The 16,781-nt window shown below is 39.9% G+C and overlaps 1 protein-coding gene across 2 annotated transcripts in view; it reads left to right on the top strand.

Moving 5' to 3' along the window:
* The window catches only part of dyrk1b (dual-specificity tyrosine-(Y)-phosphorylation regulated kinase 1B), a 32,092-nt gene that overhangs the window by 7,494 nt on the left and 7,817 nt on the right, over positions 1-16,781 (top strand). Inside the window, exons 1-2 of one of the 2 annotated variants that reach the window (XM_049730291.2) lie at positions 4,490-6,412; positions 15,574-15,740. In XM_049730291.2, the coding sequence (XP_049586248.1) occupies positions 6,313-6,412; positions 15,574-15,740 (267 nt within the window). In that variant the 5' untranslated portion in view covers positions 4,490-6,312. Of the gene's footprint in view, positions 1-4,489; positions 6,413-15,573; positions 15,741-16,781 lie in introns of those variants that run through there. The other variant, XM_049730292.2, reaches the window with a different exon arrangement.

Genomic DNA, 16,781 nt, shown 5'->3' on the forward strand with positions numbered 1-16,781 from the left:
AGTTGAAAATACAAGTGTGCATTCAAAAAATATATTGAATGAAAAGATTTTCAATTTTAGTGAGCGGTCAACTTTTAGTATTTTTGAACTGATATGATGAATTCACCTTTTTATACAAAAATTTGCGCCGACTCATTTGGCTTCTTCGAGAAGCATAATATTCATCTACTTTCTGGGAAAAGTAACTAAATATAAATATATAAATATAAAGTAACATAAATTCTAACATTCATTACAAAATAAAAACGACCTATATTTTATTGTTTCTTTGGGGGGGGGATATTTTTGAAAACATTAACTGAATAGCATTAACAGTTCAGTTATAGCATTAAATAAAAATTTTGGTCAAAGAGCTTCTACCTTATACATTATATACAAATATAGAAAACTTTGCGCAGATACAAATTGATGAAACCATATTGCTGTGAAATAGCTGTATCATGGTTGGTGATGTAATAAATGTCGATCTCTCACTTTATTCTATACTGGTCATCCTAATCAGTGTACGCTTTACATATTAGTATCATGACTAACCAGCTAGTTGTTCATGCATAGATGCAGAGCACCCCAAACTATTGCATCCAAGGCGGAAACCCCTGGGGCCTTTAACTCGTCCTATATTTGATTCCTCAATGCCTGTGTCATACCTCCTTGGTTTTGTTTTTGTCTCTCTGGCACCGCCAAGTGCTGAGAAAGAGGATGATATATCCGCATGTAAAGTGCTCCTCCACTCCGCTCTGAAAGCACCCTGCAGTAGCAGCATGGTAATTCCGCTCCTCTATCTTTCCTCTGCATCGTGTTTACCTAGCAACAAGCATCACCCGCTGCTGGCCATCCCATTGGTCATTTGAAAACGCACCGGGGACCAATGGCAGAGCTGTTGCCATGGTACAGCGTATAGTTGCCGGGTGGAAATTTGCTGCAAGGCACGTGAGTGTCAGAGTCTGCTTGCCTCCTCACAGTACTGTTGTAATCTCTGCTGTCTGACCGTTAGTACAGATGAACATAATTTAGTGGATGCCACTCAGTCTTTTAAGGAAGCAAAATATATATTCTTCATATTTATATCTATATATATTTGTGTATTTGGTATTATAATAGACACCGAAGCAGTACAAATCAAGCATTATGACTGCATTGTCCCTAATTTAATATGCTAGAAGTATACTTTTAGATTGCATTTATTTTTTCAAACCATGAGCATTGTCTTATGTATTCTATTTTTTCCCAACATACATAAAATCCTAGATTAAATGAATTCACTCAAATGTACCAGAATATTAGCATATAACCACAGTGTTTTGTACAACTGTAAATTGTTGGGAAAAAAAAATTGGAAGATTCTGATACTATTCAATTATTGGTACCTAACAAAAGAAACATTATCATTCATTACTGCCCATGTGATGTTTTCATTTGAAGTAACTGTAATTATCTCTGTCTGAAGTGTACCGGTATAACTTGTAATTGTACTAAGTTCATTTTGTTTTTCCTTATTTAATCACTTCACAGGTTTCTTTTATATCAAACAAATGGTTTTAGGTTATTCACCTGACATGTTTCGGCGGTTTCTTCCGCCTTCATCAGAGTGTCACAGATGTGATGGTGATGCGTCTTTATCAGCTGGTCGATCGATCAGCTGATAAAGACGCGTCACCATCACATCTGTGACACTCTGATGAAGGCGGAAGAAACCGCCGAAACATGTCAGGTGAATAACCTAAAACCATTTGTTTGATATAAAAGAAACCTGTGAAGCGGTATAACTTGTATTGCAAAATAAAATCCTCGTATAAAGTATCTATCTAGAACAAGTTTTAAAAGATTTTATTTACCCCCCCCCCATATCCTTTATTTGAAATATTAACTATCTAATAATTGAACGAATAAATGATATTTTTAAATTCTAGGTATAAATTACTATTTGTCATCCTAATTTGGCAGTTTTTAAAATTAAAATACTACTTAAGCTATGAAACAAATTATTTTATAGTTACGCATCCTTATTGTTAATTATGAGTAGTGTTTTTATTTCATTATTGTCTGCCCTGCAATTGACTGGCAACCAGTCGAGTATGTATCCCGTCATTTGCACTAATTCAGCTGGGATAGTCTCCAGCTCCATTAGCCATGTGTTTGTGCCATGGCATGATAAAAAACAATCCCACACGTGGACACCTGTTGCTTATCTGGTTGTAGTTTTAGAATGGCAAACATACCAGCCCATGTGAAAACAACTTGACTGAGAGAATACAATATTATTCAATGAAGTTATTGTATCTACAAATAAATTTAGGTGTGACTCAATGTGGGTTTTTTTTATGTTATTGCAAAAAATATATATATTTTCTGCATAGCAAAGTGATACATGTCATATGTTAAGAAGGTATTTGTGATTACCTACAAAGCTATTCATCCGAAAAGGCATTTTTTTGTGAGAAAGTTAGCAAGTCACATACTATAGTCTAATAAAAGAAACTGTTGTTGTAATTATAATACTTGATAAACTGTTGTGGAATTTTGGAAGTCTGTTTGTGTCTTTGCTCCCAGTCGGATCAGACAGAGCCAATCACTCTGAGCTGGGCTTTATGTATTTCATAAGCAGACAACCCTTGTAGTGATACATCTGTGTGTGAGATTACCATCTTATCTGAAATAGGCAGTGAATGTTGTTTGTGTTTCTTATGAGAATGAGCCTTTAAATGTGATCTCTGTAATTATAGCAAGTTATTAGGCCATGCGCTTTATTTAGCCTTGACTGGTCAGCTGTCTGTCATCAGCATTTGGGAGTGCTGTGATTCGGACGGTAGTTTTTGAGCTGGTTGGGAAAAAAAATACAGCTAAACTGCTGTAGAATTATGCGATAAACTTTGACATCCCAGTGTGCATGTGTAAACTCAAGAAAAAGAAAATACTTTCAGTTTACATGTTCTTATGAATGACCTAATTCATTCATTCATCTTCCGGACTGCTTCGCCTCACGAGGGTTGCAGACGTGCTGGAGCCTATCCAAGCATTCTTTAACTCGGTGTACACCCTGAACTGGTCGCCAGCCAATCGCAGGGCATTAATGACCTAATGATAATAATGACTAAAATGTACTTAGACATTTTATTGTTTCAGCTTCATCGACAATATTTAAAGGTTAGCACAGTATTATAAAAGAAGGTTCTCTCATTGAAAACCATTCCATTTGAAGGTACTGTATAAGATGAAAGATATGAAAAGGTTCGTGTCACTAAACAGCAAGTGAATCAACAAGAATTTGACACACATTTATTATCATGCAGCGTGAACTGTATTTGAGGGTGAATTTCCCTTTAAGCCAGAGAGCTGTCAGCTGGTTTATGACACTGTTTGTGTGCGGAGCTGTTCCCAGGCAGCATTGTGCCTGATTTAGCTGAATGCTCGGATAGCAACAGGAACAACTTTTAGCTTTGGCTGGTTAGTGAGGGGAAGTCACATCTCAGCTGTAGTGAGCATGCGCGCATGGAGGCCCTTTGCCCCGCTCTTCTCTCTGCTCCCCGACAGTTTGCCCACCCCCAGCCTCCCTCTTTCCACTTCTACCTGACATCCTCAAACTATTTCCGCGTCATTCCTGCATCGCGGCGTTTGAAGAGACACTGGGAAACCGAGCCAAGTGCTCCTCCCACAGATCTACTCGGTGTCCAATCAGACCCGGGGACTACACTTTACGTCGCCAATGGAGTTGCAGCTGCCATGGCGTCGGGTAGCAACAGAGTCTGTGGGAGGGTGCGTGCTGAGTGAGGGAGAGGCTGCCCTCACCCCAGTACAGAGAAGTGGAAACAGTTTAGAAGACTGAATAAAAACGGCTTTGTGTATTATTTGTTGACGCCAATACTGTTGCTTGCAGTTTCACATAGATGTGTTTTATTTGTGCACCAGCACAGTATGTATTAAAAGTGGTCAAACCTGCAGGCATTTTCCAGAACATTTTATACAACGTGTTCATATTGGAATAGCATGAATAGCAGTTGTAAATGTACTTTCTTTGAACATGTTTAATACATTGCGTGTTCATATCGGAATAGCAGTGGTAGATGTACTTTCTTGAATGTATATGACAATTTCCCCTTTATCGTAATGACTTTTATGCGGAATTTTTGATAGAAGCCATTGCATTTGTGGCAAGTGTTTGTATTAATACTGGAGATTATTCTTGAAATTGTGGCACGGGTTAATGTTGTCTATATATGTGAATATAAAGTTCCAGTAAATATACTCCGTTGTTACTATAAATGGACAGGACGAGGAGAGAGGTCTATCTGGAAGAGGCTACTTAGAACAAAGAGAGGGTTGTTGTCCTGCTTTCCCAATTTATTTGCAATGTTAATTTTCGCTTCACGAAAATTAGTCTGCAGACTTTTAATGTTGAACTATCTGAAGTTAGAACACTCATCGCTAACGTCAGCTTTACTCAATTGCGTCACTGTTGCCGATAAAAGCAGTGATACGCGGGGCTGCGAAAGAGCGCCTTCTGCCACCTCCGCGCCGTGCAAAATGGTACAGCCCCAATCGCAGGGTGGGGAGCAGTATGGATGAGAGCACAGATTCCCTGTAACGGAGAAACACTGGGTCAAGGAAAGGGAAACGGGCAAGCAACATGACTCGAGATTGCCCTTGTGAAGGTTTCCACCTAGAAGGATTACAACAAAAACTATTTATTTAAACTTATTCAACACCCAGAAGGGCACAGCGACAAGAAGGCGAGGACGCGAGTGAAGGAAAAGGGGAGCGGAAGCGGAGGAAAGAGGCGCGCCAAGAAGGCACCCAGGGTATCTTGACAGCAAACTCAGGAACTTCACTGGATTTGGTGGACTTGAAGACGAGTCTGGACTTTTGGATTGTGCTCGATTGTGATTACCTCTTCCTGTAGCGAGTTGCTTGACATCGGATTGTCTCACCGTTTGGAAACACAATAGGCGGGCAGGTCGCTAGCGTCCGTTGATGTTCACACGAGGAACGTTCGGCGTTTTAACACCAACTGGATTCGAAACTGTCAGCTTTTCTTCCCTTGTTCACCGCCGCCTGACACGTTGCGGCGCGTGTGGAGGTGGATATCCAGACTGAGGAACTTTTTGTGGAACTATACAAGCTGAAGTGGACTGATTTTGTTTCGTCGAGTTTGTGGAACTGCTAGTTGACAGCCAGACCTTCTGGATTGTATGTGGGCTTTTCTTTATTCTCTGGTGGTATTAAGGGGTTTATGTGACTAACGGAGGCCTGCCACACTCTTCTGATGGCCTGCTGATTGACCACAACCTCTAAGACTCCTTTGAGCTTGGTCCGTACTGCTTATGTGACATTGCCAGTAGATGACAGTGAGTGTCAGGGTTTTGAGGCGAGAGATAACCTCTCTCTACACTGTCCTACACTGACCAGTGCCCAGTCCCCCAGAAAGCGCCTGTAATTGGACCTATTTTTAGAGAGAGGGATGGGGTAAAAGCAGAAAGCTAGAAATTCAACTCCCCTCCTTCTCTTCTGCCCCTTCCATCAGCCCATCCAGCAGAAAGCCGGGCAGCCTGGTTCCAGAGGAATTGCAACTAATTGTTTTACAAGAGGATGGACAACATCAAAAGTTAGATAAACCTAATGCATAATTGGAGTGGGATTGGTCAAAACAGTTTTACAAGCCTGGGAATCCCTGCTGCACTGGATTTTATTGCTAAAGGCCACTCTGGACAGAAAAATCCCATTTTGGATTACAAATTAATCATGTCTGATGAACTACTTCTTTTCAACTTTGGGTTCAACCGACCCAGGACAACGTTCATGCCATTCGGATCCGTGGCAGAGTAGAAATCTTTTAGAATAAATATTAGGGCCTACTTTCGACTACCTAAAATAAGTTACCAGCAATCTGAAGCAGTGCAAACTTCCATCTCAAAGAAACAAGCAAAAGTTACCCTGACTAACCAAATATTACCCACATCCCCCGACCACACAGAAGAGAATATATATGTAGAATGAGATCTCTATATCTATAGTGTAACTCTACATCTTTTATATTTTTACGTAAGATAGACAAGCTGCCTGTACACCAATTGGTTGCCTTAGAAACCACAGTTACAAAGAAACAAGCTAGAGAAGACGGTGCCTTTTAATTTGATTGGTTGGTTTCCCACCATTTCAAGATTGACTGAGTCAGTTGGATAAACTGTTTGAGCAAACTCTGGGATTGAAAACGCGCCTCATGAAGGTTACTTAAGACTCCCACAAAGGCTGCCCACCTGTGAAATCATTTGATTGATTGGGTTTCCCTTTTGGATTGACCTTTTGCCAAGTGTTTCCATGGTGATCACATCATCTGTCGAGGACAAGACTGTGCCCCCTTGCAGAATGGTCCAATCACAACCCTGGATCCCCGCTTCCCTCCACCGTGACAATAAAAGTCAGTTCTCACACACGCACTTTTGCACACTTTTTTTTATACACTAACAAAGTGAAGAAGGTGTATGTTTATCAATGCAATCGAGGAGTAAACATTTGGTTTCTTGAATACATGCAGTGTTGAGCATATTCGATAAAGCAGCTGCAACAGGTTGCACCGCTGTTGTCTTCCAAGCTCATCACTGATGATTTTTGTGTTAAGGCATTTAACAAGGCATTTTGTTGGTTTGTCCGTTTTGGTCATTTGGCTACCTCGAATTGAAATGGGTTGTGCACAGATAGTACTTTGAACATGATTTTTCCTTGGCCGTGCTAATGGTACAAATGTAAAACTCTTTCTAACTGCTGTCCTTTGTTGAAAGTAACTCCCTGCTTCCTTTTTAATTGGACCAACAAGTTATTGTCACCCAGTTTAACAGAATTTGTGCTGCAATGCTTTTATTTGTAGAACGGCTATTTCATTCTATAGCGTTTAGCTGTAGTCACTAGCGTGGTGCGGGCTGATCTGTTGTAAAAGTAGCTCACCAGTGACGGGGCAATGTGGTTTTCTAGGAATGTACTGATAAGAACTGATAATTTGAAAGTGTAAGGTTGGTAGAGATTTCTGTTGCGTATTGATTTTTGTTATTCTGAGACATTCATTAGCTTCAGATACATAACAAGGTAATTTGAGCAAATTTATTCCAGAAGTATAAAATTAGTAGTCCTTCCCATTAATCTGTACCAGTAATTGAAGCGCTAAACTTCGCAAAGGTTAGTGACCCCCTAGTGTGCAGGCATAACACCACAACTTTATACTGCATTTCTGCAAAGAGTGGCGATGTGTGGCCAGTTGAAGGAAGGTGTTAATTTGAGGAAGGTATTTATTAGCGCAAATGTTTCAACACCCTGTGTAAAGATGATGTGTGTACTGTTTTCCATTAATTGCTCAATTAGGAATTGTTACTTTAACATTCAATCTGAATCAAATATGTAGCTGGGCAAATGAGCTATTTGATGGTCGCTTTATTCTCAGTAAATTAACGTGTCTGTTAGGGCTGTAGTCAACACAAATCTCGGTCGACTTTCGGTTGTCTAAAGCTATCCGATTTGTTGAAAGCAACAAACAAACAAACAGGCGTATCTCCTCGTGCGCTCTACCTGACTGGTCCTTAATAAATACAAATAACCATATAAAGCATATAAAAGTGTCTGTATGGCAGTGATACTATCAGCCTAGATGTTAGCCTACTCACAGACAGAATCAAAGTATCCTTACCTACATACATCTCTGGTTTTTAGATGTGTGCCAGAAAAATGAGCATGTCCACATTCTTTGGAAGAAGACAGCTTTCCGATTCGTCAATGAAAAATGCGTGAATGGAGGTGGCATGAAGTACTAAGTACTTCTTGTGTCTTCTGTGGCACAGAATCTCTCACTTGATTCTGTGGATGCCAGATCTTCCTCGTCTCCGTACAGCAGCATAGCGATCCCTTTCACGTTGTTGCTTTTCGACTTTTTGGAGACATGTTCCTCCTCCTCCTCGGTTTAAGGTTTGCCTGGGTCTCCAGTTACGTCGTCCTGCCAGCTGTGCAACAGCTGTATAGGCCTCCTCGAGTTTTTCTTTATTCAGAAAAAAGAGCAGATTGAAATGAGTTGTCTATTATTGCTGCTGTAATATATACACCGCTTGTCACTGTCAGTTGGCATTTAAGTTCGCCTAATATCTTCAACCAGCTTGTTTTTAAATGTTTTTTCTTTGGTAATGGCACTGTCATCATCCATAACGTCCAGGTGGCGTCTTATCAGGTTTGCCAGCTTGGATTGGGCAGTGTTGTGTTCTTCAGACAGCAGCTCAGGGTTATCATGGGTTTCAGTACAGTTTTAATGTAGCTGCAGTCCACTCTCGCTCTTCTTGGTGTAGTTGGGTCCTAAAACGCCACCATTGCTCCAAGAGTCGTTTCAACTTTGAATGGGTCGAATTTCATCGAGTGGAACATTTGAGGGGCATTTTTCTGCTCGTGTTTCCCTTTTAGTCAGTCTTTGTGTCACTTTTTAATATGTCCCATGAGGTGGTGTGCAACAGTCACAGTGCGACAAATGGGGTCTTTCTTGAGCACAGCGTTAATACAGAGCTGCAGGGTGTGCCCAGCGCACCTGACGCTCTGTACATCCGGCCATACCTTTGATTCTTGAAGTCTATCCATACTGAGTGCCGTATTTGCTGCATTATCACTTGAATGGCCACTCTCTTTTCTTTTTTTTTTTTTTTTTTCCATCGGCAACTTCATTGAGTCGCTCAGCAATGTTCTTTCCTGCCTGTGTGTGCACCTCTTCCATTTCTTTTGTTTCAAGGACAAGACTGTAGTTTCCAGTGTTGGTCAATAATGTGGGCAGTCGCAGTCATGTATGAATCCATCCGGAAAGATGTCCACGTATCAGTTGTCAAACGGAGTGCCTCGCTGCATCGTAATTATTAACTTAAATTAGACCGCAATGAAATGTGTCAAGTTGCAACACGGTTGATGATGCTAAATCAGAAAAGTTAAAAAAAGGCCAGCAGATGTAACGATGTCTCTGGTCGGTTGCAGTTGAAGAATAAGAACAAGGCTTGTCGAGCAACCATCCGTCGACCAGCAGACATCGGCTCTTGTGTTTACTGTCTACTTTCAAACCATGTATTTGTTCCACAACTTGTCCGTCTGTGCATGAGTCCGGTCATGAGACACGGTCGTGCTTCACCAACCGCACTGCTACTGGTAATTGTTAGAAGCTGCCGGTGTTTTTCCTGAATGTTTCCTGGAACTCTCCAGCTTACCATCTAAAGGTTACCAAACTCGTAGCCCTGGTCCTTGCTAGTGTACCACTCATCCAACCCGCTTCCACCGCACTGGTAAAACGAGGGCCTCGCTGTCATCCCACGTGCTGTTTCCAGCAAATACTCTTCCCCTCAGGAAACATACCGGCAGTTTATAACAATGACCAGTAGCAGCATGATTGGCGAGGCGCTTCACGTGACTATGCAACCGGTGTTAGTGTCTTTTTAATTTGATATGCAAAATGACTGTGGGAGTATTGTACACACCTAAATTGTATACTTCCTTCATAGGAGGGCTTCCTCTAGTAGATGACGTGTAGCTAATGCGATTGCTAGCTTGGGTCGACGTAAAGTAGGCTACAACTGACAACTGTAAACAAGTACTCTTTACCAAGTACACGAATGTTCTCTCTTAGCATTCTCCAGGCCATCTCTTTCTTTGTTTATACAATGTGACTATTGGTAGCAAGAGTCTACAAAATTCCTGGACACCATCAAGACCATCAAATCTTTGCAGGTGTTGTCGGACGTTGTGATGTAGCATATGAATGTCAACCGGTTGTTGTGACACAGCACGATGTTAATTGGAGTTTAGTGGGTGGATACTTGATAATGATTAGCATGACTATGCCACAACGTCAAACTCAGATCTGCTTTTTTTCCATGCCTTTGCCTTTTAAAGACTATTGCATTGCAAAAGACAAACTGCAGAAATGTCAAACTTCAACTCTTGTCACAGATTTATTTTGACACGGATAACATCGTATTTAAAACGGGTGATTCTTCGTAATGCAGTAGAGAATTTAGATGGCGTAGAATCTTCAAGGGAAAGTGAAACCGTATTGAGCGGCACTTTCAGACACGTGGCTACCACATTTGCCTCACTGTGTTTGAAACATTCAGTGTGAAATTTGTTTCTTCTCCCAGTGCTTGCATGGGTTTCTCCAGAAACTTGGGCTTCCTTTCACATTCTAAAAATATTCATGTTGGTTATTTGAAGACTAAGTGTGAATATCAGCCTTTATGGTTGTCAGTCAATTTGTATTATCCCACCACCCTCCTTTTTTAATCGTAAGAGTTTTTCTTGTCAATGCTTCAGCAATGCTCAGTTAAAACTTGTTTACTTTTATGCCAAACACCGCGAGCTATTTTCATGTCCTCTTCTTATGATTTTATCCTCCTCATATTTGTCCATATTTGTTTAGCTGCAGGTTGTTGCACACCTTTAGCTGCAGCTCTAAGCCTTGTAGTGTAAAAGTTAGTTACGAGTTAGTTATGATACTTTATACCACAGATGTTAATGTTTTAAGGATGAAGCCCAGTTTCATCGATTCTGTTCATCTCTATGCAAAATGACTGAAATTTTTAAAAAGATTACTCATGACACAGTTTCTCTTGTGAGGTTAGAGTATTAGTCATGTGTCAAAAACAGATCTTAGTGTTACAGGTTCTACTCCTTCTTATATATCATAATGGAAGCAGTCCATTTCTCAACTTTGGGTAGTAGTTATATTAACAAAAAAAGTTACTTTTAATTGAATTTGTAACTATTTATTTAAGTTATTGCTGAATCATTGTATCAACACTTAATTACATCACATAGGAAAAAAAAGAAAATAAATGGACAGTGGTTTAATGGATGACCGTGTTCAAGGGATCATTATAAACGAGTCAGAATCTATTTATGTATGAGTACAGAGTTCTTGGTTTTATAGCAGAGCTCTTGTCATCACCCTTGATAAACTTTGGCATTTGGTCATCAGAAACTGCTCCTTGTAAATACTGTAAGGGATGTTTGTTTTTTCATTCAATACTTTTAATGGAGCCTTACAGTAGTTTATTTGCTCTATTTACTAGGATAGTCTGGTATTAGCTCACTTGCGTTTGCTTACAAAATAATTGTTTTGAAATGGGAACATAATTTGAAAACCACTTAATGTGCAGTGTTTTTAGACTCAAAATTCATCTCTTACATTTCAGCCAAGCATTCTTAAGGATCAAAATAAGTGATTAAATAATATCCCCCACCATAGCTGCACTTCCAATGAGGCATGGCTGTTTGTTTTCCAAGAAATATTAATGACTTTTTTTTTTTAACAGTAATGAATGACACACTGTTTCTATTTGTTGTCCATCCATTTTTTGAAGCGCTTAACCCCACCAGGGTTAAGCGTTGTTAGTTGTAGTCTCACTTGACATCATGAGCTGGTGATGAAAGTTCACCCTGTACTGCGGTTAGCCTCAAGTACAGTAGCATTGATGTGTGGGGAAAATGAGCGTATGTTCAAGTTTCCGTGATGTAGCTAGCTTAGATGAGTTAGTTAGCCTCGCTCAGTAGCCCCGCTTTTGTTTACATTGCTTCCGCCGCTTAAAGAACCTGCCAGACTCGTCAGGAATCTACGAAGATCGTTCTAGTGAATGACAGCAGTGCAAGCACTTGTGAAAAGAAGGCATTGAAATTTTGGATGGACTGAGGATTTTGAGATATGAACACAGCCTTTCATTTTTAAAATTATGATTTATTTTTTAAATGCAGTGCATTTTGATTGACTTATCAACTGTTTCATATTTAGAGAACGTTGCATGAAACCTCTGCCTTGTTTTTTGTGCAGTTAGGTCTACTATGCTACGGTCACGATGGTAGTACTTGGAGAGCTAGGTACTTGGTGTAAAAATCTGATAACCACTGCTCTAGTACATTGTTGACTACGTAAGCATTGACTTTGGACTTTTTTGTCATTTTCAGACCCCTCTGTTGTGTTGATATGCTGTCCAAAGTATCTTTCCGATGGTGTCCTAAATCAGTGATTTCCAAACGTTTATTATGCCAAGGCTTATATTTTAAGTCTGAAAAGTCTCACCACCAAACAAACATATTGGAGAATGTGGATACTTACTGTATGTATGTCAAATTGTCAATACTATAATTTTTAGTTCTTTGTGCTAGTAGATCATTTGTTCTGTCTGTCACACATCTATACTGTCACACATCTATACTGTCTAGTATAGCTACTGATGAACAAAGACACATTGTTATAATATTTCTTTTTTTAACCACTTAGATGAACATTTATAATTTCCTGCTGCACACCTGAAAAGCTCGCCCAGCACACTAATCTGCTGTGGCACACCGGTTAAAAATCACTGTCCTAGATGATGATGCATCATTGTGCGTCCCCAACAACAGTGTTGGATGCATAAAACTGTTGGCATATATTTTTTTTTTTGTAAAGCCAGATGCTTTCTGAAGTGGGTATGAAGGAAATCTGATGTGCATTATTATTATTAACACAGAATGCAGACGTAGGAGATGAGGTTTGAGAAAGCAGTAAGGATGATGAAGGAAAAGGGGAGGAGAAGAGTTGCTTGTTGGGCAAGGGTGGGTTGGGTTGCTATAGGGGAGAGTGCATCAGCCTGCTGCTGAGAGCCTGCCTTGCTATTGGAAGCTACTTGCATTGCAGGAGAGAGGAGGAAGAGAAATAGCTAATGAGTGTTGTAGGCTGGTTGCTGAGACAGCACAGAGTTTATTTATAGAGTGCTGGCCGGCCGGCCCTTAGATACCAGCAGCCAATCAGCTTACAGAGAAAGAGAGGGGCCCAACCAATGGCATCGCAAGAAGGGGGGGATGTCAGAGTGAGGAAGTTCTGTGAGTGCTTCTCAGCCTCTTAAAGAGACGATGCCGATTTCTCAGTACTAGGCAGATATTTTCTCTCCCCAGCAGTGTCACGTCTGTAAGCAGGCCAGGACCCAGAGCACCACGACAATGACTCTCAGTGACAGTGATTGGATCATTCTTTCTCTGCATGTAAACACAGATATGAAATCATGCAGTATGCTGCTCACCGCAGCGGAGTGGCTTTGTATATTTTTTGCAATTCACATTTGTACAGATCAGTAATTCATCACTGACCCATTTGGCAAAAATGTAGAGTGCTGAATGAAATGGAAAAAAATAAAGGCAATCAAATTGTAATTATTACACAAGTTGAGTTCTGTTAGCATCTAACCTGATTCATTTGTTTTGCTGCTGTGAAACCCATCTTCCTTTCTAGGGAGACATGAATTCTGTTTTTGACACCTAGAAGCTCAGCTTTACAAATTGGGTGTATGCTGCAGATCTAATTCTGGCCTCTTCATGTCCCTTTCCCAAAGGACCAGTATAGCCTGCTATGCTTGCTCTGACCTGCTTGTTTGATAGCAGGACACTCCATGACCGACTACAGGCCAACGATGTAGAAAAGATACTTTTTAGGAAGTTGGTCCTTAACTTCTCAATGCATTTGTGATTTATTTGATAACACAGAAAAAATTAACAATCGGTCCTGCTGTTTCACTAGAATTGTGCGTATTAGTTTCAGAAGAGGTCCAATTAAGTTTGTTGGTGACACTTGCAGTACTATTCCGTTTTGCCTTGAGCACGTTGACCTCTTTCTGGTCTGGCCTCCATTGCTTCTGCATTACAACAAGCTTGGGGCAACACCAACTAAATTGTGCTAGCCTCCACTGCAAACTCGCAGTGTGTGGACTCCTGCCGTAAGATTTCGCGAGTGGCAACTAGCAAGTCTTGGCCAATGGTTTTATGGCGATTCAAAAACTGAATCACATTGTTCAGGCACTTGAATGTCGTCTGGAACACTTCAGCACAAGGTGTCCATGAGACACCTTAACTCAATGCCTGATCCACCTCAGAAAGCTCCTCCCAATGCGGAAGATCAGCAGCTGTACTCTAACCCTTCTGAATGACCGAACTTGTCGCCCCTATTCTAAGACAGAGCCCAGACACCATGTGAAAGAAATTTATTTTGGCTGCTTGCATCCATAGTCTTAATATTTCGGTCATGACCCCTAGTTTGTGACCATAGTTGAGGGCAGTAGTCAATTGCCCCTCTTTCATCATATTCACTATAGAAATTGATTGGAAATCATAATTCATGGAAAATAGTGACCAAATACTAAAATAGTATTTTTGTTAAATTGATCAAGAAAAAGTCCAGTTTTTGCACAAATCTTCTGCCAAAATGAAGAAAATAATACCATTTATAAAGAAAATGAAACACACTTGATTTGTAATCGTAATCTACAAAAAAATATTTGGGTCTCGCCCTAGGGTCATGAGTTTGACACAAATTTAATGTGTCAGAAAGTTTCCTCACAGCAAATTACTGTCTTGACTTGGCAATTACTGTTGCGTTAGATATTTGTTTTAAAAATGATAGTCATGCTCCATTCATTCAATGCTTACGATTAGGATCTAATTTGACATTGAATGTCATTCAGTGTTTTGGGAGATGATGAGGAAAGTTGATAAATTCATCTACAAAGTCTTTCTAAGGTTTGCTGAGATAGGAGCAATAAAGTGTAATTTAGTTTACAGGACTCTCATTGATTCCAATGTCCTTTTGAATAATTGATTTGCTTGTTTAAAGGAATGTAATGACAATGCTTTTTCCATTGTCAGATTGTTGTCCTTTTGCTCTCAGTTTCTTGTATTACTCTCCTTAATTAATCTTTACTCGCGTCAAAGTATATCTTTAATTTGAGATATGCCACAAAGGCATCATTTACTTCCTATAAGTGCCTTTTGTGGTCATTTACATCCGCTTGTGGTCATTAGATACCCATATTGATGTATTTGCAATATTTCAACACAATTGTATACAGATGGAAAATATTTTTATTTTCCATTATGTTATATTGCAGTATGATTGTGAATGCTTGTGTGTATTGACATTCATCTTGTGATGTTTGTATTAATAGCTCAAACCACACACATACAATAAATGTTTTAGTGCCATGAAAAAACCTTTCCACTCATCCTGTTTTTTTTCATCAGAAATGCATGTTAAGAGAAAAAGCAATTCCCCAGTGAACCTACTACTTTGGACTTTGACTTGGCCACCCCATAACCGTCATTTTATTGTTATACTTGTTGACAGAGTGTGTGTGAGAGAGACAGCGAGAGAATGTATGTATATACAATGAAATCAGTTTATTTGCGGTGTGCAACAAAATGACACCTTTTGTTTGGTAGTCATGAAGCCTATTGTGCTCATGAAGTTGTTGGTAATTGGATTCGGTGATCAACTCTTGGCTCCAAGTACTATATAACACACGACGTCTGTATTTGTCAATATCTAGTTGGTAATTTGAATGAAGCCTTACCAAACTTGCCTTTCCTGGATTTTACATTTGGAATCTTTGATCCCTGCGCTCCTAAACCCAAGGCTCTTTTTTTTTATATATATATAAATATTGTTTAAAAAAAAAAAATGAAAATGAACTCTTTTTAGGACAAAGATCAGTACTGAATGATTAGAATGTTGGGAATTCCCTGTTTAATCATGTCTCTTCTCTGTCTTTTCAGGTGTAAGCAGCTCAGGATGTCCGCCCACCTCCACCTCCTCCTCCTCCTCCTCCTCCTCCTCCTCTACTGCCCAGGGCTTCTCCCTCGCTGAGCCAGCCATGACCAGCCAGCACACACATACACACCCCTCCTTCAGCTCCATCCACTCCATGGCCGAACAGCAGCAGGTAATGCAGTGCTCTTGCCAGAAATACATTTGGCAGAGGTACATGGCATGAGGCAGTTCAGCTGTTTTAGCCATGTCGGATTTGATTTGACACACGTCTCACCTTGAATATTATCTTATGTCATTGCACAATATTTATTCTACGCACCGGAAAACGAATTTGTCATTTACATCGAAAAGGCTTTTTGAAGCCTGAAAACAAAAGTTTTGAAAATGGGTCACAATAAAGAAGTTTAGCAAATTTCAACAGAGAAAAAAAACAATTGTTTGCAATAAAATAATACATATGCAAGACAATGCAGTGCAACAGAAAAACTACAACGCCGCATTTGGAATACACCAAAGATGACATATAGGCTACGTTCACACAACAGATCAATTGAAAATGTTTTGTCATATACTATACAACCTGTATTTGATTTTTTTAAGACAGTCTGGCAGACTTAATTCCATTTTTTGCTAATCCAACCAGGTTCACTTTCGTATGTGGTCCTAGGTTGAATACGTAGCCGATATTTTGCAATGCAACTGACCACAGTCAACGGTCAGGTTGTGTATATCCAACTTGGATGTCATCATGTGGGGTAGACAGAGGTTGCTTTTTGTTCCACTGTGTAACCCTTAAACGTCGTTCTCACCAGTCTTTGGAGACGCGTTACAATTATGTTTTAGTTGTGATGTATTTTTCTGGCAAACCAAAACACAGGGCACTTTTCAAGTGTGTCTTCATTTGACTTGTTCAGATATGAGCGGTGTCGCTGTATTGCACCTCTCTCAAATGCACGGTACAAAAACAATTCAAATTGGAACAAATATTTAAGTATGATGGGAAATATGCATACTCTCAAACACAATATAGGAGTTCAGCGTGTTAATAAAATAATAAATACACAACAATATATATAATTCCCAAATTAATACACAAAATACATTTTACCCAAATGCATGTAAACAATTACAAATACTAATTGGTTACCAAATTGTGTATAGAAATACCAAGCCAGCAGCATGCGCCATGATCGGGCAAGGTCTGGGTGATGTC

Source organism: Syngnathus scovelli, chromosome 9 (assembly GCF_024217435.2).
Source record: "Syngnathus scovelli strain Florida chromosome 9, RoL_Ssco_1.2, whole genome shotgun sequence".
Lineage (NCBI taxonomy): Eukaryota > Metazoa > Chordata > Actinopteri > Syngnathiformes > Syngnathidae > Syngnathus > Syngnathus scovelli.